Raw genomic sequence first — 16,943 nt, forward strand, 5'->3', positions numbered from 1 at the left:
GATTAGTCTTGGAGTGAGCCCAGCCAGCAACGTGTGTCTGTCTAAAATACACCTGCTTTTAGTTAACACATACACCTCCCAAAAGGCTCTTCCTTTCAACCTGGAGATCTCAGCAGAAACACTGCCATTTACCTTGATAATTTTTTCTGCGTGATTCAAACTTTCACAACTGCTTATTAACAGTGTGGTTATTTCCCCATTTTATTTTTCCTGGCTACCAGTTCTCCTGATGCCTATTTCTGGTACTTTCAAGAGCTCCTTGTGGCAGCTGTTTCCCCTGCATGAATGAATCCGCACACGTACCCTGAGTCATCTCCTAATCTTCCTTGTAGTAATCTATCTGGGCTGATATCCTTCAGATTTTCTCAAGCCCTGCAGCAGTTTTTATGGGATCTTTCTGCAGTTTCATCAAGTTTCCAAACCCCTTAAAAAATATAGACACCAGCGTGTCGACAGTCCTTCGGTTCCAGTCTTTCAAACACTTTTGTAAGGTAAAATTAATGTCCTTACTTCTCCTAATTGTTTTTGATATAGTCAAAGGTCACATCAAGATTTGAGTATATAAAAGTTTCCTTACAAATTATTGTCTTGCTAACAAACAACTGAAAGTCTCAAGGAAACCCAAACTCATACCTAGACAGAACTTTGATAAATTTCCTGTATATGGATGCACAATGTAGAGATCAACTCAGAGGAGACAAGTCATTTTGATCAATAGCATTTCTTAGAAGCAAAAGGCTTGCACACGGTTGATACATAGTGAGAACAGGGATAAGGCATCCTCCTGGATGAGTCTTCTGGGGTCAGGCTGGATACAAGAGGCTTAGAAAAACAACAGTTGACAGTAGTTTTGTTATTTATGTTGATTATGTTGTTCAGTAAGAAGCAGATGCAATGAGTTTGGCTAACATTCCTTTTCCTGCCCAGCGGTGGACAACTCAGTGGGACTTCATTTTGACATTAAAGCAAATAGCATTTTGCTCTTATGGCTATAACTGATTTAAAATGAAATAGCACATCCACTGAGGGACAAGAGTTGTCCAGGAAGCACCAAGGAGATACTTTATCCTCCAGTGGGAGCTACTCACCTCCCTTGTTTTTCACTGGGTACTTGAAATCTCAATGACTGCCGTTTCTTTCATATGCAAAACCAGCAGCATTGCCTCAGGCTGCAGCTTTATGGGGCTAATTTCTGCACCCAGGTCTCCTCTCATTAATCCACCAACAAGTGTGGAGTAGAGGAACCACTGTGACTGCATCCCATCCCCAGTTCCTTCAATGCCTGAGTTTTAAAAGATGTAATCAGAGACTAGGAGCCTGTCACTTAGCTTCCCGGCAATGGACACTGTGATGTGACTGCTGCCTGGGACAAGAGAGGAGACAAGGTTGGAGTTTGAGGATGTAACAGGTCCAGCAGCTGGGTTGTGTTTCCATATAAAACCCAAACATGCAGGCCTGTCTGCAGCACACCAGGGTCCTCTGTTGGCTTGGGTGGCCTAGAGACGCTTGTACTTGCCCTGGAAGGGCAGTAAGGGCATTTGCTTCTGGCAAACCACAGGTCTGTCTGTGGCTACAGATCCTCCAGTGAACTGGGCTGAGACCGACTTGGGATCCTGTACCTTCCTGTCTGCCCTCTCTCACGGAGGGTTAAGCAGCGCAGCTGGATTTTCTGCCTCATTTACACCTGGTTCCCATGACAGGTAACACTCAAATATTCAGGGACATCAAAGAGAGCAGAGTCAGAGTGATATGGTGTGAAGCACACCTTCAGGACGTATGAAGGTTCTCCTACGTCAGACAACTGCAGCTTTATCTGGTTGTTCCCCATCTCGCTCACGACTCACCGCATGCCTTTTCCTCTGCAGAGCAGGTGACAGGGTCACGTGTGGAATGAAAAACACAAGCGATATTCCACTAACACCCTCCTCTTGTGCAATGAGAGGCGCACACCCACATACACGGTATGCACCGCTTCCTCCCGAGCCCTCACTTGCTGTGCTGGCTGCATGGTACCAGGGAGCCCAGGGCTGGAGCAGAATTGCAAAGGTTTTGCTGCTTCAGTTGACATTTAACTATTAACCAGCTTTGTGGAGACTGAAGCAAAAGGTGCTGTTTGTGGGAGGTGATGCGTGGATGGGAGAAAGAGTAGGAGTAGTAGGTGTCATGCAGTAGGAGCTGTTTGATCGTGTTTACCCACTTTAACCTTGGTTTTCTTAAGGATGGAGCACTTCTGGGTCCCTTGCAGCCATGCAAGGCTCCAGATACCTGTGCTTGGCTGACTGTGGGTGCTTAGTACTCCTGGGCCTGGCTAGCAGGAGATTGCCTGGCAGTGGAAGCACTGGATAACTGTGTGACTGGGCTTAAAAGCCTGCCAAATGTGAGAGCACAGATGGGGGGTGGGTAGAAACCCTCTGGCTCCATTCACGCTGGTGGCTGAAATAGCCCATATGGGCTGACGCCATGGCACGGTCTGAAGCTGATCTCCAAACAAGCCTGGAGTTGTCTCACCCTGCTGAGATGAGACTTGCCCGGATATTCTAGCGTCAGTGAGCATCAACAGGCACTGCCTCAGGCACACATGAGCAAGGGGAGGATAAGAGTTACTTGGCTCAGCTCAGCCCTGGGGCTCATCATAGCATTGGGAGGGCCCTGCAACCCTCCATCTCTCATTTTTCCTGCTCTCAAAGGTGCCTGTCAACACTGGCACAAGTACGTGCCAAGTACACTTGCATTGGGGTAACAGTGGGACCCAACTCTTAGCTGCTTCTCCTTCACCCATAAATCTCAGTATTCCTCCCTGGGGAGGATGCTGAGGAGCAGGACAAAGTGAGTTTCCTGTGGGCATGCAGGAAATCAGTGGCACAACAAGTGGGAAAATCAGGTGGAAAAGGAAAATGTCAAACTTTCCTAAGCCTGAAACATTTAGTCTGGCTTGGCTCTGACTTTAGCTTGGAGTCCCACCTAGGTACGCTCTGGGCACTGAAGTGGGCCCGTGCAGATTGGCAATGTCCTCCCACCGCTGCAGGTCAGAGGAGCTCACCTTCAAGCCCACTGCCAGCAGGTGCACAGATCTGCTTTTCAAATCAACCCTGGGGCTCACCCGGGGCTGGGGAGAACCCTGCAGCCCAGGCACTGGCAGGGCTCCCCCGGACACAATGGAGTGTGAGGGGCAAGGGTGGGAAAAGAGGCTCCCTGGGGGGTTGTGAAGGACTCAGAGACCCGTAGCTAAAGCAGGGCTGTGCATCCAGTGCTAGATGGACCCAGGGAATGAGAATATGGAGAGGGCCAGGGACATCCTCTCCAAAAGGCCTATAGGCTGCCACCAATAAATCCCAAGTGCAAAAGTGATTCAAGCTCTCAAGATGCTTTAGAAAAAGAGACTTCTGTGTTTGTGGCTATTTGACCCATCAGCCCTGGAGACAAGGAGACACGAAAAGAAGGAGGGTGGCTGGGTATGGGTCTGGGCCTCCAGTGGGGCTGCTGCTCCCCACTGCGCTCAGGCTGGCTCATAACTACCACCTGCATGTGGGTCTGCACAGCCGGGGCTTGGGGTACAGGCACCCACAACCAGCGCAAAAGACAAATCCTCCATCCCATCTTCATCTCAAATTCCCCCACCTGGAAGTTGCACTTCCCTGCCTGAACCGGGGGGCCTCACAGGAAACTCCTAGGGCAGTGCCAGGACGGAGACACATGCATTTTCCCTGCTTCTCTCCAGTGCTTTTCCAGGCATGATTTGTAGCTTTGAAATGCTCTTCCCTGGGCTGGACAGGCAGTTTTTGTGCTGGTGTTAGCAGACCCTCTGCTCACCCAGTCACAGTGACAACCCATCATGAGTGCAGGGCTGGCGACCTCCTGCCAGGCTGAGGAGGGGAGACCTTTTCTCACTTGCTCCCACTCCTGCCTGGTTTCTTCCCCACAGGTCTTCTTCTGCCCAACATCCATCACTTTCCCCATTTTTTCCTCCAGGAGGTGGCTGACATGACAGGAGCTGCCACCAGGAGAGCTGGCAGGGCAGGGCAAGGCACCCGGCTGCCACGGAAAGCGGTGGCTGCTGGTGCTTTGCACACAGAGAAAACATGCAAAGGTCCTGTGGTATGTCTTCCAAGGGGAAACAGCTTTGCCTTTGTGCCTGGCAAGAAATCTTCCACCCCTACAGGGGACAGCACTGCAGGCGGCCAAGGTGAAAGTCTTTGGCATCTATGGGGAAGCCAGGGTTGTCCTGCATGCCCTAAAAGCAGCCGTGTGCCACGGCTGCTCAAGGAGCGTCCTGCGAAATTCACTCAAGGGGTAAGGTGCTGCATAGGGCAGCCCCAGTTAGAAGACGTAGACGGTGCTGTTATTGTGGCCTCCCAAATGCTCTCGTAGCACCAGGGAATCTCACACCCAGGTCTGATCTATGAAATAAACAGGGGGAAAATGAGTTTGCTGGGTGGGAAAGGGAGCTAGAGAGACCAGGGCTGCACAGCTGGCATGGCTGGGTCCTGGCCATGTCCTGGGCTCTCGGCAGAGGATGGTCCTTTGTAGTGTCCTCACTCAGTGACCGGGGAGATGCCACACACAGACTATAGCAATGCTGGCACATTGCGTGCACCTGGCTCCGAGGCAGCCTGGCACAGGGCAGTCCACGTCCTTGCTGTTCAAGGCTATCGCGCTGCCAAGCAGGGACACCTTCTCCAAGCCGCCCGCTGGGGATGGCCACCTCATGCCAGTATCTGGTCGGTGCCAGGGACCTGCTGGCAAGGGTGGCTCACCCAGGCAGAGCCGTGTTGGGAACACTGAACACTTTCTGACAGAGACAATCCCGTGCCAACGATGGGGAAAGTCCCTGAGAGCGCCCCATTTGCCAGCAGAGCTGGTGCCACAGGCTGCCTCGTGCTGCCAAGTGTGAGGAGGTCCTGGCTGGAGGCCCTGGAGGCATCACCAGCAACGGGCAGGGTTACCAGCACTCCTGGCAGGCTCAGGAGCACCGGTCCTCCTGTGTGATAATGGGCTGTACGTGACTTTCCAAGATTTCCGAGTGCAGCAGCAAACAGCACGCAGAAAACTACTGAGGCGGAAGGGATGGTGGTTAACTAGGAGGAGGCATCAGCAGGGAGTCCCCCGCCCAGTCAGCCTGTGACCCCCATAAGAGCAATCCTGCTCCCCCAAGCCCCTGGTTCCAGCTGGGTGCCTGCCTGCCAGCTCTCCCGGGCTGGGGTGCCAGTGGTCTGTGTCCGGCATGCTGCCGGCTGTGCTGCCCACCCCGTGGCAGCAGCATGGGGGAAATGCCAGACGTGAATGTCAGCCTTGGGACGCCTACAGCATGTTTCCTTTCCACCAGCAGACAGGATGTAAGCTGTCATTGGTGTTAATTAGTCTTCACTGAGACCTGCAATGTGATGCTCCTGATTTTCGTCAGCGCATCTCTCATCTCTCAGTTTGAAGCTATCTCTTCTCAGACTGGCCTTTTGGCAGGGCCACAGCATTGAAGCCCCCATCCCTGTGAGATCTGTTACAAGCTCTCTTTTCTAGGTACAACACTTTAAAAAAACCAAACCTACAGAATCCTGTTTTCTAAAAGCATCCTGTGAGCTTCGCAGAGTGCTGGCCATCTCTGGATAGAGATGTGTTTGTCCAGATGCCTGCAGTACTGCTGGACTCAGCTGAGTCCTAGCTGTGTCCAGTAGCAACATCGCACTTGCCCCTGCGTGTTTCTTGTGGCACATACATGGGAATAGCTGTGTGTATGCAGAAAGGCTACAAAAACCTTTTCTGGCTTGCCTGAGAGTTTCATTTAGAAACTAAATGAAATGATTAGCTGTTCAGAGATAAGCTGGTTATGACTGAGTCTTGGTCACATAATAAAGTTTAACCACTTTAAACACGGTGCGTTGGTGAAAGCACAGACTCCGCCCTGTGTGGAATAACTGTACGGTTCAGCATCCAGGAGGGCGGAGGCTGCTGCCCAGCAGCTGGATGCTGCTTGTCACTGTCCACCCAAAGTGCGCCCTGCTCCCACCGGTCTGCAGGTAAAATCGAGCAAGTGAGTGTTCCCAGGTTTCCAGGGGAAAATCTCCAGCTTAGTTCAAGCCCCATCACTCAGCTCCGTAATACAGAAGTAGCAGACTCGGTACCAGAGCTATGAGCTCCCTCCCACCGGCCTTTGCTGCTGGCTACAACTTCCAGACAGGGAATGGTGACAAGTAGGAACAGGATGGTAACACCTGAAGTGCCTCCACTCATTTTAAAGCTGCATGGGTGCCCCAATGCATCTGCATCTGGGGACAACCTGGACACCTCTCTCGTCACGCCAGCAGCGTGGGCTCTGCAGGCCGTCTTGCTGAAGGCTAACACCTGTATGGGAGACGCCTCAGCTCCCGATTCACCCCATCACATTTATCCGATCACGGCCCTCAGTGACTGGTCTTGGAGCCACATGTATGTATGTGGTGACATCAGTTAGTGGCAGGACAATACTGCTTCAAAACATGCTTAGCTTTCCTGGTGTTCGGTGTTCATTGAACAAATTTGGATTGCAGCTTCCATGAGACTGTAATTTATCGAAAGCACAAAGGCGAGCCATGCAGGCCAAGCTTCTAGAGCTCACATGAAAGTTGGAAAACATGTCGAATGAAAGCTGTAAGGTCTCTACCAACAACTATGACATATTTTGCCCTTTGAGAAGCTTTTTAGTTTGGGTGATATTTTTAGTGGGGTATTTTTTTTTTTAACAAAAATGTAACATTTCCAGAGAAAGCAGACACCTTCTGTAATAATGTCAGCCAACCTCTGAGTTTCTTATCAGAACAGTTTCTATGAACTGTTTTGAACCAACCTGCACGACATGCTGAATATGTTACTTCTGTGTTTATAAATAGGCCTGTTTTCACAAAACTCTTTCTCAAGTAAACTGCTCTCAATTAATATGAAGTCCTTTCACATATTATTTGTATTATAAAAAAAGAGGGATCAGAGTCCTGTTATGTTAACAGTCAATAAAGGGATGAGCCTTACCCTAAAATCCTCATATTTTGGGTTTACTCCAGGTCTCTGCAGTTCCTCACTGTCTTAACCCTAGCTCCGAATGAAACAGCCCCATTGCTGTGTTGAGTGCCTCCTGATGTTAACTACTCCTTTCCTCGCCATATCCCCATGAGGAAAGGCAGCATTAACCCCAGGCTACAGATGGGGACTTGTGGTGCAGAGAGGTGAAACGTCATGCTGAAGATGATACAGGTCATCTGGACCAGAGCAGAGGTGGATGTCCACTCTTCCCTTGAAAGGCAGTACCCTACCCACTATGCTTCCATACAGCTGGTGCTATGATAGTTTTATTTTTTTACTCATTATTTTCCCATCAGTCAGCCTATGAAAGAAAACTCACAGTACTGTGAGTTGAGTACTGTGACATCATCAGCTGGCTAAACGAGGGAGTGAAAGCATTTAGCTAGTATAAGCACAAAAAGAATGAAAAATATAGAAAAAAGTGAATGAAGAGAAAAAGTGGAGAGCAGGAGCAGCATGGTTGTCAAGAAGTAGTAGGAGGGTATAGCAAGGAAATTGAAGCTTCAAGCTGACCCATAAAACTCCCTAGTGTTACCAGCAACTCCTCTGATTTCACCCTCAAAGATCTTGTTTTGCAGCAGCGTTCACTTGACTCATCTACACCTGCCCACTTCAGTCCTGCGGCCAGCAGGAAATCCTCCTACCTCCTTTAACCACAGCCTTCCAGACAAGGGTCTCTGCCGTCAGCCCCCAAACTCTGCATGACTCACCCCCTTTGCATCTCTGCAGATATTTCCCTGAGCTTTCTCAGCTTGGCAAGGCAAGTCTGTCACACCATTGAAAAAAAAAAATAAATAAAAAGGTGACTAAATGTGGCTGCATGATGACAGGAATCTAATCTTCAGTGTTGGGGTGGGATCCAGCATCTCTGTAAAAGAGTTCAGTACATGCTGTGCCTCCCTGCTCGGACCTGGCTGCCTGGGCAGGGGAAGGAGCCAGGGCGACACAGAAAAGATCACACAGAGCCCAAGCTCCCCCACTCCGTGTTCTATCAGTATGAAGACCCCCCAAACAGATGTTTCCCTCTGCAAGGAAATGCAGTGCTAGCTTCACTATCAGGCTGGAAATCAAGACAGTGCTTAATGAAATCACTTTCCCAATGTAAAAGCTGCAGATCAGACTTGCTTCACTCTCCTGAAAGCCCAGTTGAGTGCCATCTTCAGTACACTGCTCCTCTCATCTTCTGCAATTGCGTCTGCAGTCATGGCAAGAGTTGGTCTGGGTCCACTGACCTCTCCCAGCACTACGTCAGTGGAAAAGCCAGTGGAAAACCTTTGGAGTAGGAATCCTGTCCCCATAAGTGTTTGAAGAGGATGCACCTTATTTAACATCTTCCCTGCCAGGAGCAGGTAACGAAGTTAGCACCTAATAAGCAATACGCAAACTCAGCCTCAGAGGTACAGAAGATGCCTGGTACAAACATCAACTGTCAGGAAATGTCCTCTAGGCAACATCCCAAGGAATAAGTTCCTTCAGGGTCTCAGTTTGCTATGGAGGATGTGTGCTTTAAAATGAAAGGTTTGCCCTAATTACTTCTTGAAGATTGTCATTGATAGTTTTCCAACATACATCCAAAGGATTTCTGATTGGCATGTTGGTTAATAACCAGAAAGTAAGCGTGGGAGTATGCTTATGTTACCTTTTCCTAATGCTACTGATAATTGCTCAGTAGGTCCTGAAACCAGACGCTGCAGTGACTTTGTCTCATGAGCTAACTCTTCGGTCAATGTCTGGATCAGCACTAGTTGATTAGAGCATGTCCTGCATGGTACTGCAACCAGGAATTGGTTTGAGACCTGAAGGAAACTAATCTCTGGGCAGCTGAATCTGCAAGAAGAATAAACTCATCTATTTTTTTGGAAATGACTTATGGTTCAGTTACTACAATCACCTGCACAAGACCAGTCAGGTAGTTTGTGAACCTCTGCAAGGTAAAGGGAAAATCACCATTTAGACTGAGTCAGGAATGGCTGGTTCACAGGCTTGGCAACCAGATCACAAAGGCTTTCACCTCCATTTGAAATTCATCCTCGCTGTGCAGTGACTATGAAGGGTAATGCTCCAGTAAGTGCTCCCTGGTATTTGTAGTGTTTACTACCTGCCCAGAAAAACTCAGGGGATATTCCGTCTGTGACTGTCCTGAATCCTGAATGGTGACAGCTTTATGAAGGGTGGGTTCCTCGTGACAATTTTCCTGCTATTAAGTGTAATAGAGACTTTTCTATTTATGCTTCTGTAGATTCAGAGGCTCTAGACCATGTCTGCAGGCAGCACATCTGGAGTATTGCCCAAGATGGCAACATTTTTTGGGATACAAAAGACATTTTTCCTTTAAAGGCTGATTAGTTTGTGCTGATCACAAACAAAAAGCTCTTTCCATAGAGCTTTGTGGACCTTCTGTGTTGCATTGTGTCACAGTGAAACCACCAGCGGCTTGGCCACGGGCTGGGAGTTCTTGAGGAGGGACTGTGTTTGCGGCACAAAGGAAGCTGGGTTTAACCTGACTTTCACACGAGCCTCTTCTGTGCCTCAGAGGTTTTGTGTATCCATTGACCCAAATGTATTCAGTGGAAATGATACTTCCTTTTGTGAGATGAGGTAATTCAAGGCCTTTGTGGCCATTAGTGCTGCGAGGCAGGTGCTGGTAAAGCAGTTGAGGCTCTGCCTGGGCTATTTGGTGGGATTAGCACCATCTCGAGGGACAGGCAAAGCAGGCAGTCACCCAGGGGAGCAAGCTGCTGAGAGCGTGAAAACCACCACAGCTCTCCTGCCCACACTGCCTGGAGAGCGATGCTCCTTGGGCAGCCAGGCTGGCTGCGGAGGCAAGGCTCGGGGCGAAGGGAGGCAGCAGCTCCTGATGAACCGCTGCTTGGAGGAGCGGCAGCCCCTGCTCTGCCCTGACCCAGCTCACCACCTGAAGCGCAGACAGACAAACCCGGGTCCCAAGGGCTATTTGTCCCAGTTCTGCTGCTTGCCCTCTCCCTCCCTTTTCCCATCATAGGGTCAGCCCAGGGCTGGCACCTGACATTTGGTTGTCCTGCTGAGATACCTTAAACTGGCTTTGTCTGGAGGGGTAGTAAAACAGGGGAGACTGCCAGAGGACACCTCCCTCCTCCATACACCCAGGCCACAGGCAAATTTGCTGTTGGCACCAGTGGCAAATTAGGTGATGGCACTATCAACAACATAGATTACACCACGGGGGGTGCGCTGTACTCTTGGTAAATGCTGCCTCCTGCAGAAATGAGAGGGAGGACCTATATTGTGCGTGAAGTGGGGAAGAAGCACTGGGGCCACTTTCCTGTCCAGCCGGGTCTATTCTCACAGACAGAGGTCTGAAAGCAAAGCTAGAGGCTGTAGGAGGCAGGGACGCGGGGCTGGAGGGGAGGCACGACTGCCCCTCCAGCCAGTCACCCATCACCAGCCAACATAGTGATGCTGCTGTCTCCTTCCTATAGAGATGTCAGCAGCCCCTTTTTCATGCAGGCTTGGGGGGTGGGGCGGTGGGTAGTATTTTTCACTTGTAACACCTAGTAAATTGTGGCATCAAAGAAAACAGAGCAGTGAGTCCTGAGTTACTGAGCACTTGTTCAGTATTTGAGTTCCACCTGTTCCCCTGAGCTGCAGGATGATTTTGGGCTCTGAGATGGAGCCATATGGCAAGCCAGGAGGTGTCACACAGAGCTGCTCTGCAGATTTCAATCAGGAATGTTTCCAGTGAAAGGAAAATGTGTTAAACTCAGCCTTTCTCACAGTTTGACAGCTCCTGATGTTCGTGTCAATAAATGAATGCAAAAAATGTGCTCGCTCTGAAGAGAGACATAACTGAATAATAATTAACTGCAAGTGCTCATACAGCACGATTTGGCCCATTCTCCAAGCGAGGAATGCTCAAGGACTCAGACTTTTGCTACCTGAAAACCCAAGATACTGCTGCCCTTCCTGCCTTTCCTCTGTAAGCTTTTGTTTTTAACACATAATGAGCCTATTTGCACCGCCGCCATGCCCAGTCAGCAGTACTGGTTGACTAACTGGACTGGGTTTATGAAAGGACAGAAGGGAAGTCAGAGCATTGCAGTGAAGTAGCTGCAGTTCAAATGATAGTGTTCCTCTGCTTATTGGAAATCAGTTTAATGAAGGGAGAAGGCACTGCCACTACTGCCAGCAGAAATTTCCCATCGGTTTGGCTAGGCAAGCCATGACCTGTAACAAAATAAGGCAGTAAATGCTATCACAGCCAACTCTTCTGCCTGTTTTAAAGGCTTTGCTACCCAAAAGAAAGAAAAACAGTTGGAAAGCAAAGAATTTAAATGCTCTGCAGGGGAAACTGCCAACAGAGGCTTCTCAACAGCATAGGCAGAAACTAATATGAACAAGGAGCCAGCGCTGGCAATCCTTGTCATGGGGTGGGAGGGACAGGAGGAAGAGGCTGAGCTCCCGTTGGGCTTGCACAGGCCTGGTGGGAGGGCGAGAAGAACAGCTGAGGGCAATGCCAGGAGGTGCAGGTCCCACCACATCTGCCTCGCATCCTCTCTACAACAGCAGCCCCTGCTCCACACCCACGACTCTGCCAGCTCAGCTGCCCCGGGCACCATGTGTGTGCTCCTCCATCTACAACTCGCCTGGGGTCCTCTAGTGCAGGACACTGACAGCGGCACGACATGATACGTGCATGCACAAGCCAAGGTATATCGCCTTGCTCCTGGGCATTAAACATCTGTGCAGGCACTGCGTATATGACACGTGATGTACGTACCTGGCTGAGGGCAACCATGGCTTGCTCAAACCTTTGCTGAATAAGAGTGATGGTGCTGAACAGCGGCGAGGATGAACTATCTTGAGAGGCTGAAAACAAGAATGAGTTTGTTATCAGTTTCCATCATCCAGCAAAGCTCCCACAAGGGTGAGGGATTTGAGCATTTAAAGAAGTCATTGCTACAAAGTGTGTATGGGAAGAGGACGAAGTCTGTTTGTGCTCCTAACTCCTGGATGCTGCCAAATTTCCCTTCAAGTGCCAGGGCTCCAAGCCCTGCAGCAGTCGGCACAACAGCCACCACGCCGTGGAGCCAACCGGGCACTGCAGCACTGGCCAAGGCAGGTGCACAGCCACAGCACCATAGGTGGGTGTCTGCCCAATTTAGGGCAAGCTCAGCACCAGTGTCTGCATGGGGGCTGCTCACCCTGAGCTCCTTTTACAGGTGATGGGGAGGTATTGGTGCTTGTAGGGTGCCATTCTTCCTTCCCCACTTCTGCTGCTGGCTTTAGGAGAAGAGGAACCATGTCCTTTCCCAGAAGTGCCCACTTCTCCACGCTGACTATAAAAGGCCCCTGGAGCAGCTGGGTTGGATGCAGACCTCCACACTCTATCTCTGTAACACAGGGTGAGAGGAGGTCGCTCTCGGTGAGCCCAGCAGGGCTACCAGAAGCAAGCCAGGTGCCCCGCAGAGGCAGCCGAGCTGGCTTCAGTTAGAGGTGGGAAAGCTGCCTCCTGTAAATCCACAGGGGAGCTGCCTGCCTTTTAAAGAGCTCACATCCCTCAAATCTGTGCTTCGGGACAGTGGGCTCTGTGTGGCCACCCACCATCCAAACATGAGCACGAGTGCCATGGAACGAGGCTCTTTTGGGAACAAGTGACACAGCAGAGGAGCATCGGAGGCAAGAAACGACTCCTTGCTGCCAAGCGTTGACATGAGGCTGATAAAGGGTGGGTTACTGCCCTTAGGGGTATGCCTGTCTTATTAAAGTTGTATTTGCAGTATTTTTTTGAGATCATTGAAAAGCAGGGTGATATATTTACAGACAACTTTCTGAATATTTGGCCCCATTTACTGAGTGGAAGAAGAATGACTAAAAATGCCATCTGCTTTTTATCGAAACTTTGTCCCAAATTCATCAGAATTTCAGTAGCTTTCACCTCTAACTCTCCATTTTTTAATCCTGAAAGTCGTTAGCAACATACCACTCCATGCGATTTACAAATAGCAAACAAGCTCTACTGTCTGTGTCTGCAAATCTTCTCTCCTGGGAGAGCTGGAAAAGTGGCCTCAGTCTTCTACTGGGGAGTCACAGAGGAGCTGAGTGTGTGTGTGTGTCTGTGTGTGGGGTGGGGGGGTGTGTGTGTGCACTCACCAAGTGCTGCTGCCAAAGCTGGAGGTGAGATGACGAACTGAGTAATTTCCTAGAGGGCAGAAACCAAGAAGATCTCATCGAGTCAGCGTGAACCAGCCCAGCGCAAAGGCGGGCACCTTGCAATTCGTAAGCTGGAGGCACCGAGTGCTCCATGAGGGTGTCGGGGACCGAGCGCTGTGAAGGGTGATGGGGAGTCGAGCCAGCTGAGCCCACCCCCGTGGTGCCCTGGCCTGTGTAGCCCAAAGCAAATGCAGTTTCCCAGAGGAGATGAGTGATGCTCCTGGCTGTTACCAGCAGAGAAAAGTAAAGCAGTAGTGGGAAAAGTCAACTTGCTGTCGCTGCAGGGAAAGGCGCTGGCACTCGTGGCCATGAAGCTGCAGCAGCACTACAGTTAGATGCTAGGAAACCCCTTTCTGCTAGGAACAGTGAAAGACAGGAGTGGGCATGCTGTGGTATGTCTGGCTCTGGGGGAGGACTCGAATGCCAAGGATGACACTGGTATATTTACTGCTGGTTTATACCTGGTTTATACCAGTTTGACACTCGTATATTTACTCCTGTGGCCTCTCTGCATGGGGGAGCTTGTGTGACAGGAGTAGGTGACACTGCTTCATATCTGCAGAGGAGCTGGTTTCTGAATGCAATGGTTGTTCCCATGGTTGTACTATCGTGGCCCTTTCTGCTGCCCACCTTTGACAAATACCTTAAAACAATCAGAAGTCAAAGAAATGAACACTGAAATTGCTTATTACCTACATGTGTCTGTTATCAGAGCAGCGGGTTTTTTTCTTTGATAAACATTGACTTGTTATTACCAGAAGCTTTTTCGAAATCAGCTGCTTAACAAAAGGCAGTACGTGACCAAGCCCGTGTTGCTCACACAGCAGCCACTGCAGAGCACATGGAGTTAAGCATGTTTTGGGGAAAGGTTATCCTCCTGAGATGCTATAGGGTGTTGTCCTCATTCTTGAGCCCATCAGGACTCCAGCTTGGAGGAGTCCTCCAGCTCCAGTTTAAAATACGGTATGTGTGGAGGGGACAGTCTGTCCATCGCTGGGCTTGCAGTATCGGGAAAAATCCCCAGTCTTGTGATGGAAATAGATGCGCACTGCGGGGGGGAGCTAGAGACAATCCTGACCCAGGCAGAGGTCTGTTTTCTCCCCAGCTTGCTCCCTTGTATCATGAGCTCTGACCGTACCAGGCTATAAAACCATCAGTGTTGTCTGTCGTTCCCGCCTCCGTTTGAACCCACAAGGACTGTTCAGTGCAGACTCCCAAACAAGCTGCACGTGGGAGGGCAGACACCACTTTCTTAGTCTGGTGCAACGTCTGCCAGCAAGCGACACCAAGAGGTCAGCCAGGAACCATTTCTAAACCTACCTAGGGCCAGCCGGAGGCACGCTCTCTGCCGAACAGATGGGGGATGCTCAGGGAAACACAACCTTCTGGACTGCTGCCCCGGGGTGGGGATGGGGGTTACAGCTGGTGGCAGCATGATGCTCGGGGTGCCTGGGACGACATGTCACCAGGAGGGCAAAGAAAGAGCGCTGCATGGTGGAAAGAACAGGTTTGCTACTTTCCCTGAACCAGTATAAAGGAAATTATTCCTGTTACCACAATTGCCACAATTTTATCTACCAAGTGCATATAGCAAAGATTAAATGAGCAATATGTTTCAAGTTACATATGTACACACACACACACACATTTTGGCACCAGTGAAAATACCAGACCTGATGTTCCTCCTGTCACTCCAAATACAACAGAGAGCGAGACCTGGCTCTGGGCTGTGATGCTGGAGGGTCTCTGGAGAGGCTGAGGCATGAACCCAAGCGTCACTCCTTTGGGGTGGAGAGCTACAGTGGGTCCTGCAGAAACCACTGTGCTTTGTAGCTGGGCTATGTGCTTTAGCAGACTCAGCTCTGGGCGAGGGACAGGGTCCACAGTAGTTCGCTACCTCCTTGCAGAGCTGGGGGAGCAGGGCCCTGGGCCCAGCAGTGAGGATGGGGCACAGATCTCCTTGATTCACCCGACTGCTTGTCACCTGCAGAAGGTATGTGCTGGCTGCCGGCTGAGACGGGTAAGAAATCCTTCCAAATGATTCCCTCCCTTAGGTATCTAGGTGATGGCCTGTCCTCTCAGTGAACTGAAAAAAAAAAAATCCTATCTGGATGGGGGGAGAGGTTCCTATTGTGATTCAGTAGCAAAGAGCTAAATCTAGGAAGTGGGAGGTACTGGGATGCGGGGGATGAATCCAGCGCATGCAACGTGTTCCAGGTAAAAGCAATACATTACTTCGTTAGGGTCCAGAGGCTTGGAACTGGCTTATTTCCACATGGAAAGTGCATTCAGTTTTGTATGGTTTTAAAAATTAAGTTAATGTCTTGTTAGAAGAGTTCGCATAAAAATTCCCACATGGGTTGTATATTTTTTTCTTCTGGTCTGAGTCCTCATCAGTGCTAGAAGAGCTCCAGGAGAAGCTCCCACCAGCCCCCTGGGACTGCTGAGCCGTCTCCCAGCCTTCGTGCTTCTCCACAGCTAGTGAGCATCTTTACTGGGGATGCTGTCCCCTCCCCAGCCTCATGTGTGATCCCCCATAAAACCTCCCTGCTCTCTCTAGAAACCCCTTAGAAAGTCAGTACAGGTGGGCAATGCCAAGGTCAGGGGTTGGTGGTGCAAACCCTGGGTATACCTGTCGAATTTTGTGTTTGGTCTTTAATTTACATGGAGAAGATGGTCATTTTCATTTGAACCAAACGATGTTTTGCCATGAAGAAAAACTTTTTTCTCAAGTGTTGCTGCTACTTCAGTGGAAAAAAACTACATGTGATTTCTAATGAAAGAATGCACCAGGCACAGAGAAGCCAACTCAAGTTTGCCTTATGGTCCAAAAGCTGGGGGAATTTGAACCCATTTATACCAGTATCGACTATGAATTACATCATACTTTCTCTCTTTGGGGGTTTCCCTCCACTTAGAAATCTTTTCTTGCTTCACGGAGGATATCACAGTATTTGCCACAAGTTAAACTCCAGCCCTTCTTACTCTAGCCTTTAACCTGCTCTCACTCCGAGACATGCAGCAGCTAACACAAGGATCCCACCTGCAGATTGCAGAACTTCAGGTGCACTCACTGGGAGCCATTTACTTAATGAAACCACCTACACGCACTGCACAAGAGCTTCATCCCAAGCATCCACAAGGAGAACTGCCTGAAGACTGGACCATAATCAGGAAAATGGGAGGGAAAGCCTGAAAGAAATCCTGCTGCTCTGCACATTGCAGTGGGATATAGGGCACTGAGAGTGCTGAACAAGCCTGGAACCAAATGACTCGCTTTTCGAAACCGGCAGAGAAGTCACAACTCCTTTATTAGCTCAAAGAACTCTACCAAAAGAACTGAAAATCCAGAGTTTAGTCATTCTTCCTTGGATGGGCTAACCATGTGCTGCCAGCTTATAGGCACAAACCCATCACTACTTTTACTCATTCATAAAGCTTTTCAAAGTGTTATGGGGACATGAGATATACAGGAACATGATTTGGCCTTCCGGAGAGACTTTTAAGTGACCAGATCCTTCAGCAGGCAAGGGCTGGCATTAGCTGAAAAGGAAACCCATTTCTAAAACCTTGGACTTTTGTTTCTTCAGGACTTTTAGAAATGCCCCCAAATTTACAAACCTACTCCTACAATCCTTAAGGACAAACTAAAAGCCTCTTTGCCCCCCTCCACCGTGGTAGGTGAGAGACATTGTGAAAATGTCAAA

At 49.7% G+C, this 16,943-nt stretch overlaps 1 protein-coding gene across 4 annotated transcripts in view; it reads right to left on the reverse strand.

Moving 5' to 3' along the window:
• TAGAP (T cell activation RhoGTPase activating protein) overlaps positions 1 to 16,943 on the reverse strand; it is a 54,109-nt gene that overhangs the window by 33,398 nt on the left and 3,768 nt on the right. For all 4 annotated transcript variants that reach the window (XM_054822500.1, XM_054822499.1, XM_054822498.1 and 1 more), the window contains exon 2: positions 11,804 to 11,892. In XM_054822500.1, the coding sequence (XP_054678475.1) occupies positions 11,804 to 11,892 (89 nt within the window). The remainder of the gene's footprint in view (positions 1 to 11,803; positions 11,893 to 16,943) is intronic.

Source organism: Grus americana, chromosome 3 (genome assembly GCF_028858705.1).
Source record: "Grus americana isolate bGruAme1 chromosome 3, bGruAme1.mat, whole genome shotgun sequence".
NCBI classification, from domain to species: Eukaryota; Metazoa; Chordata; class Aves; order Gruiformes; family Gruidae; genus Grus; species Grus americana.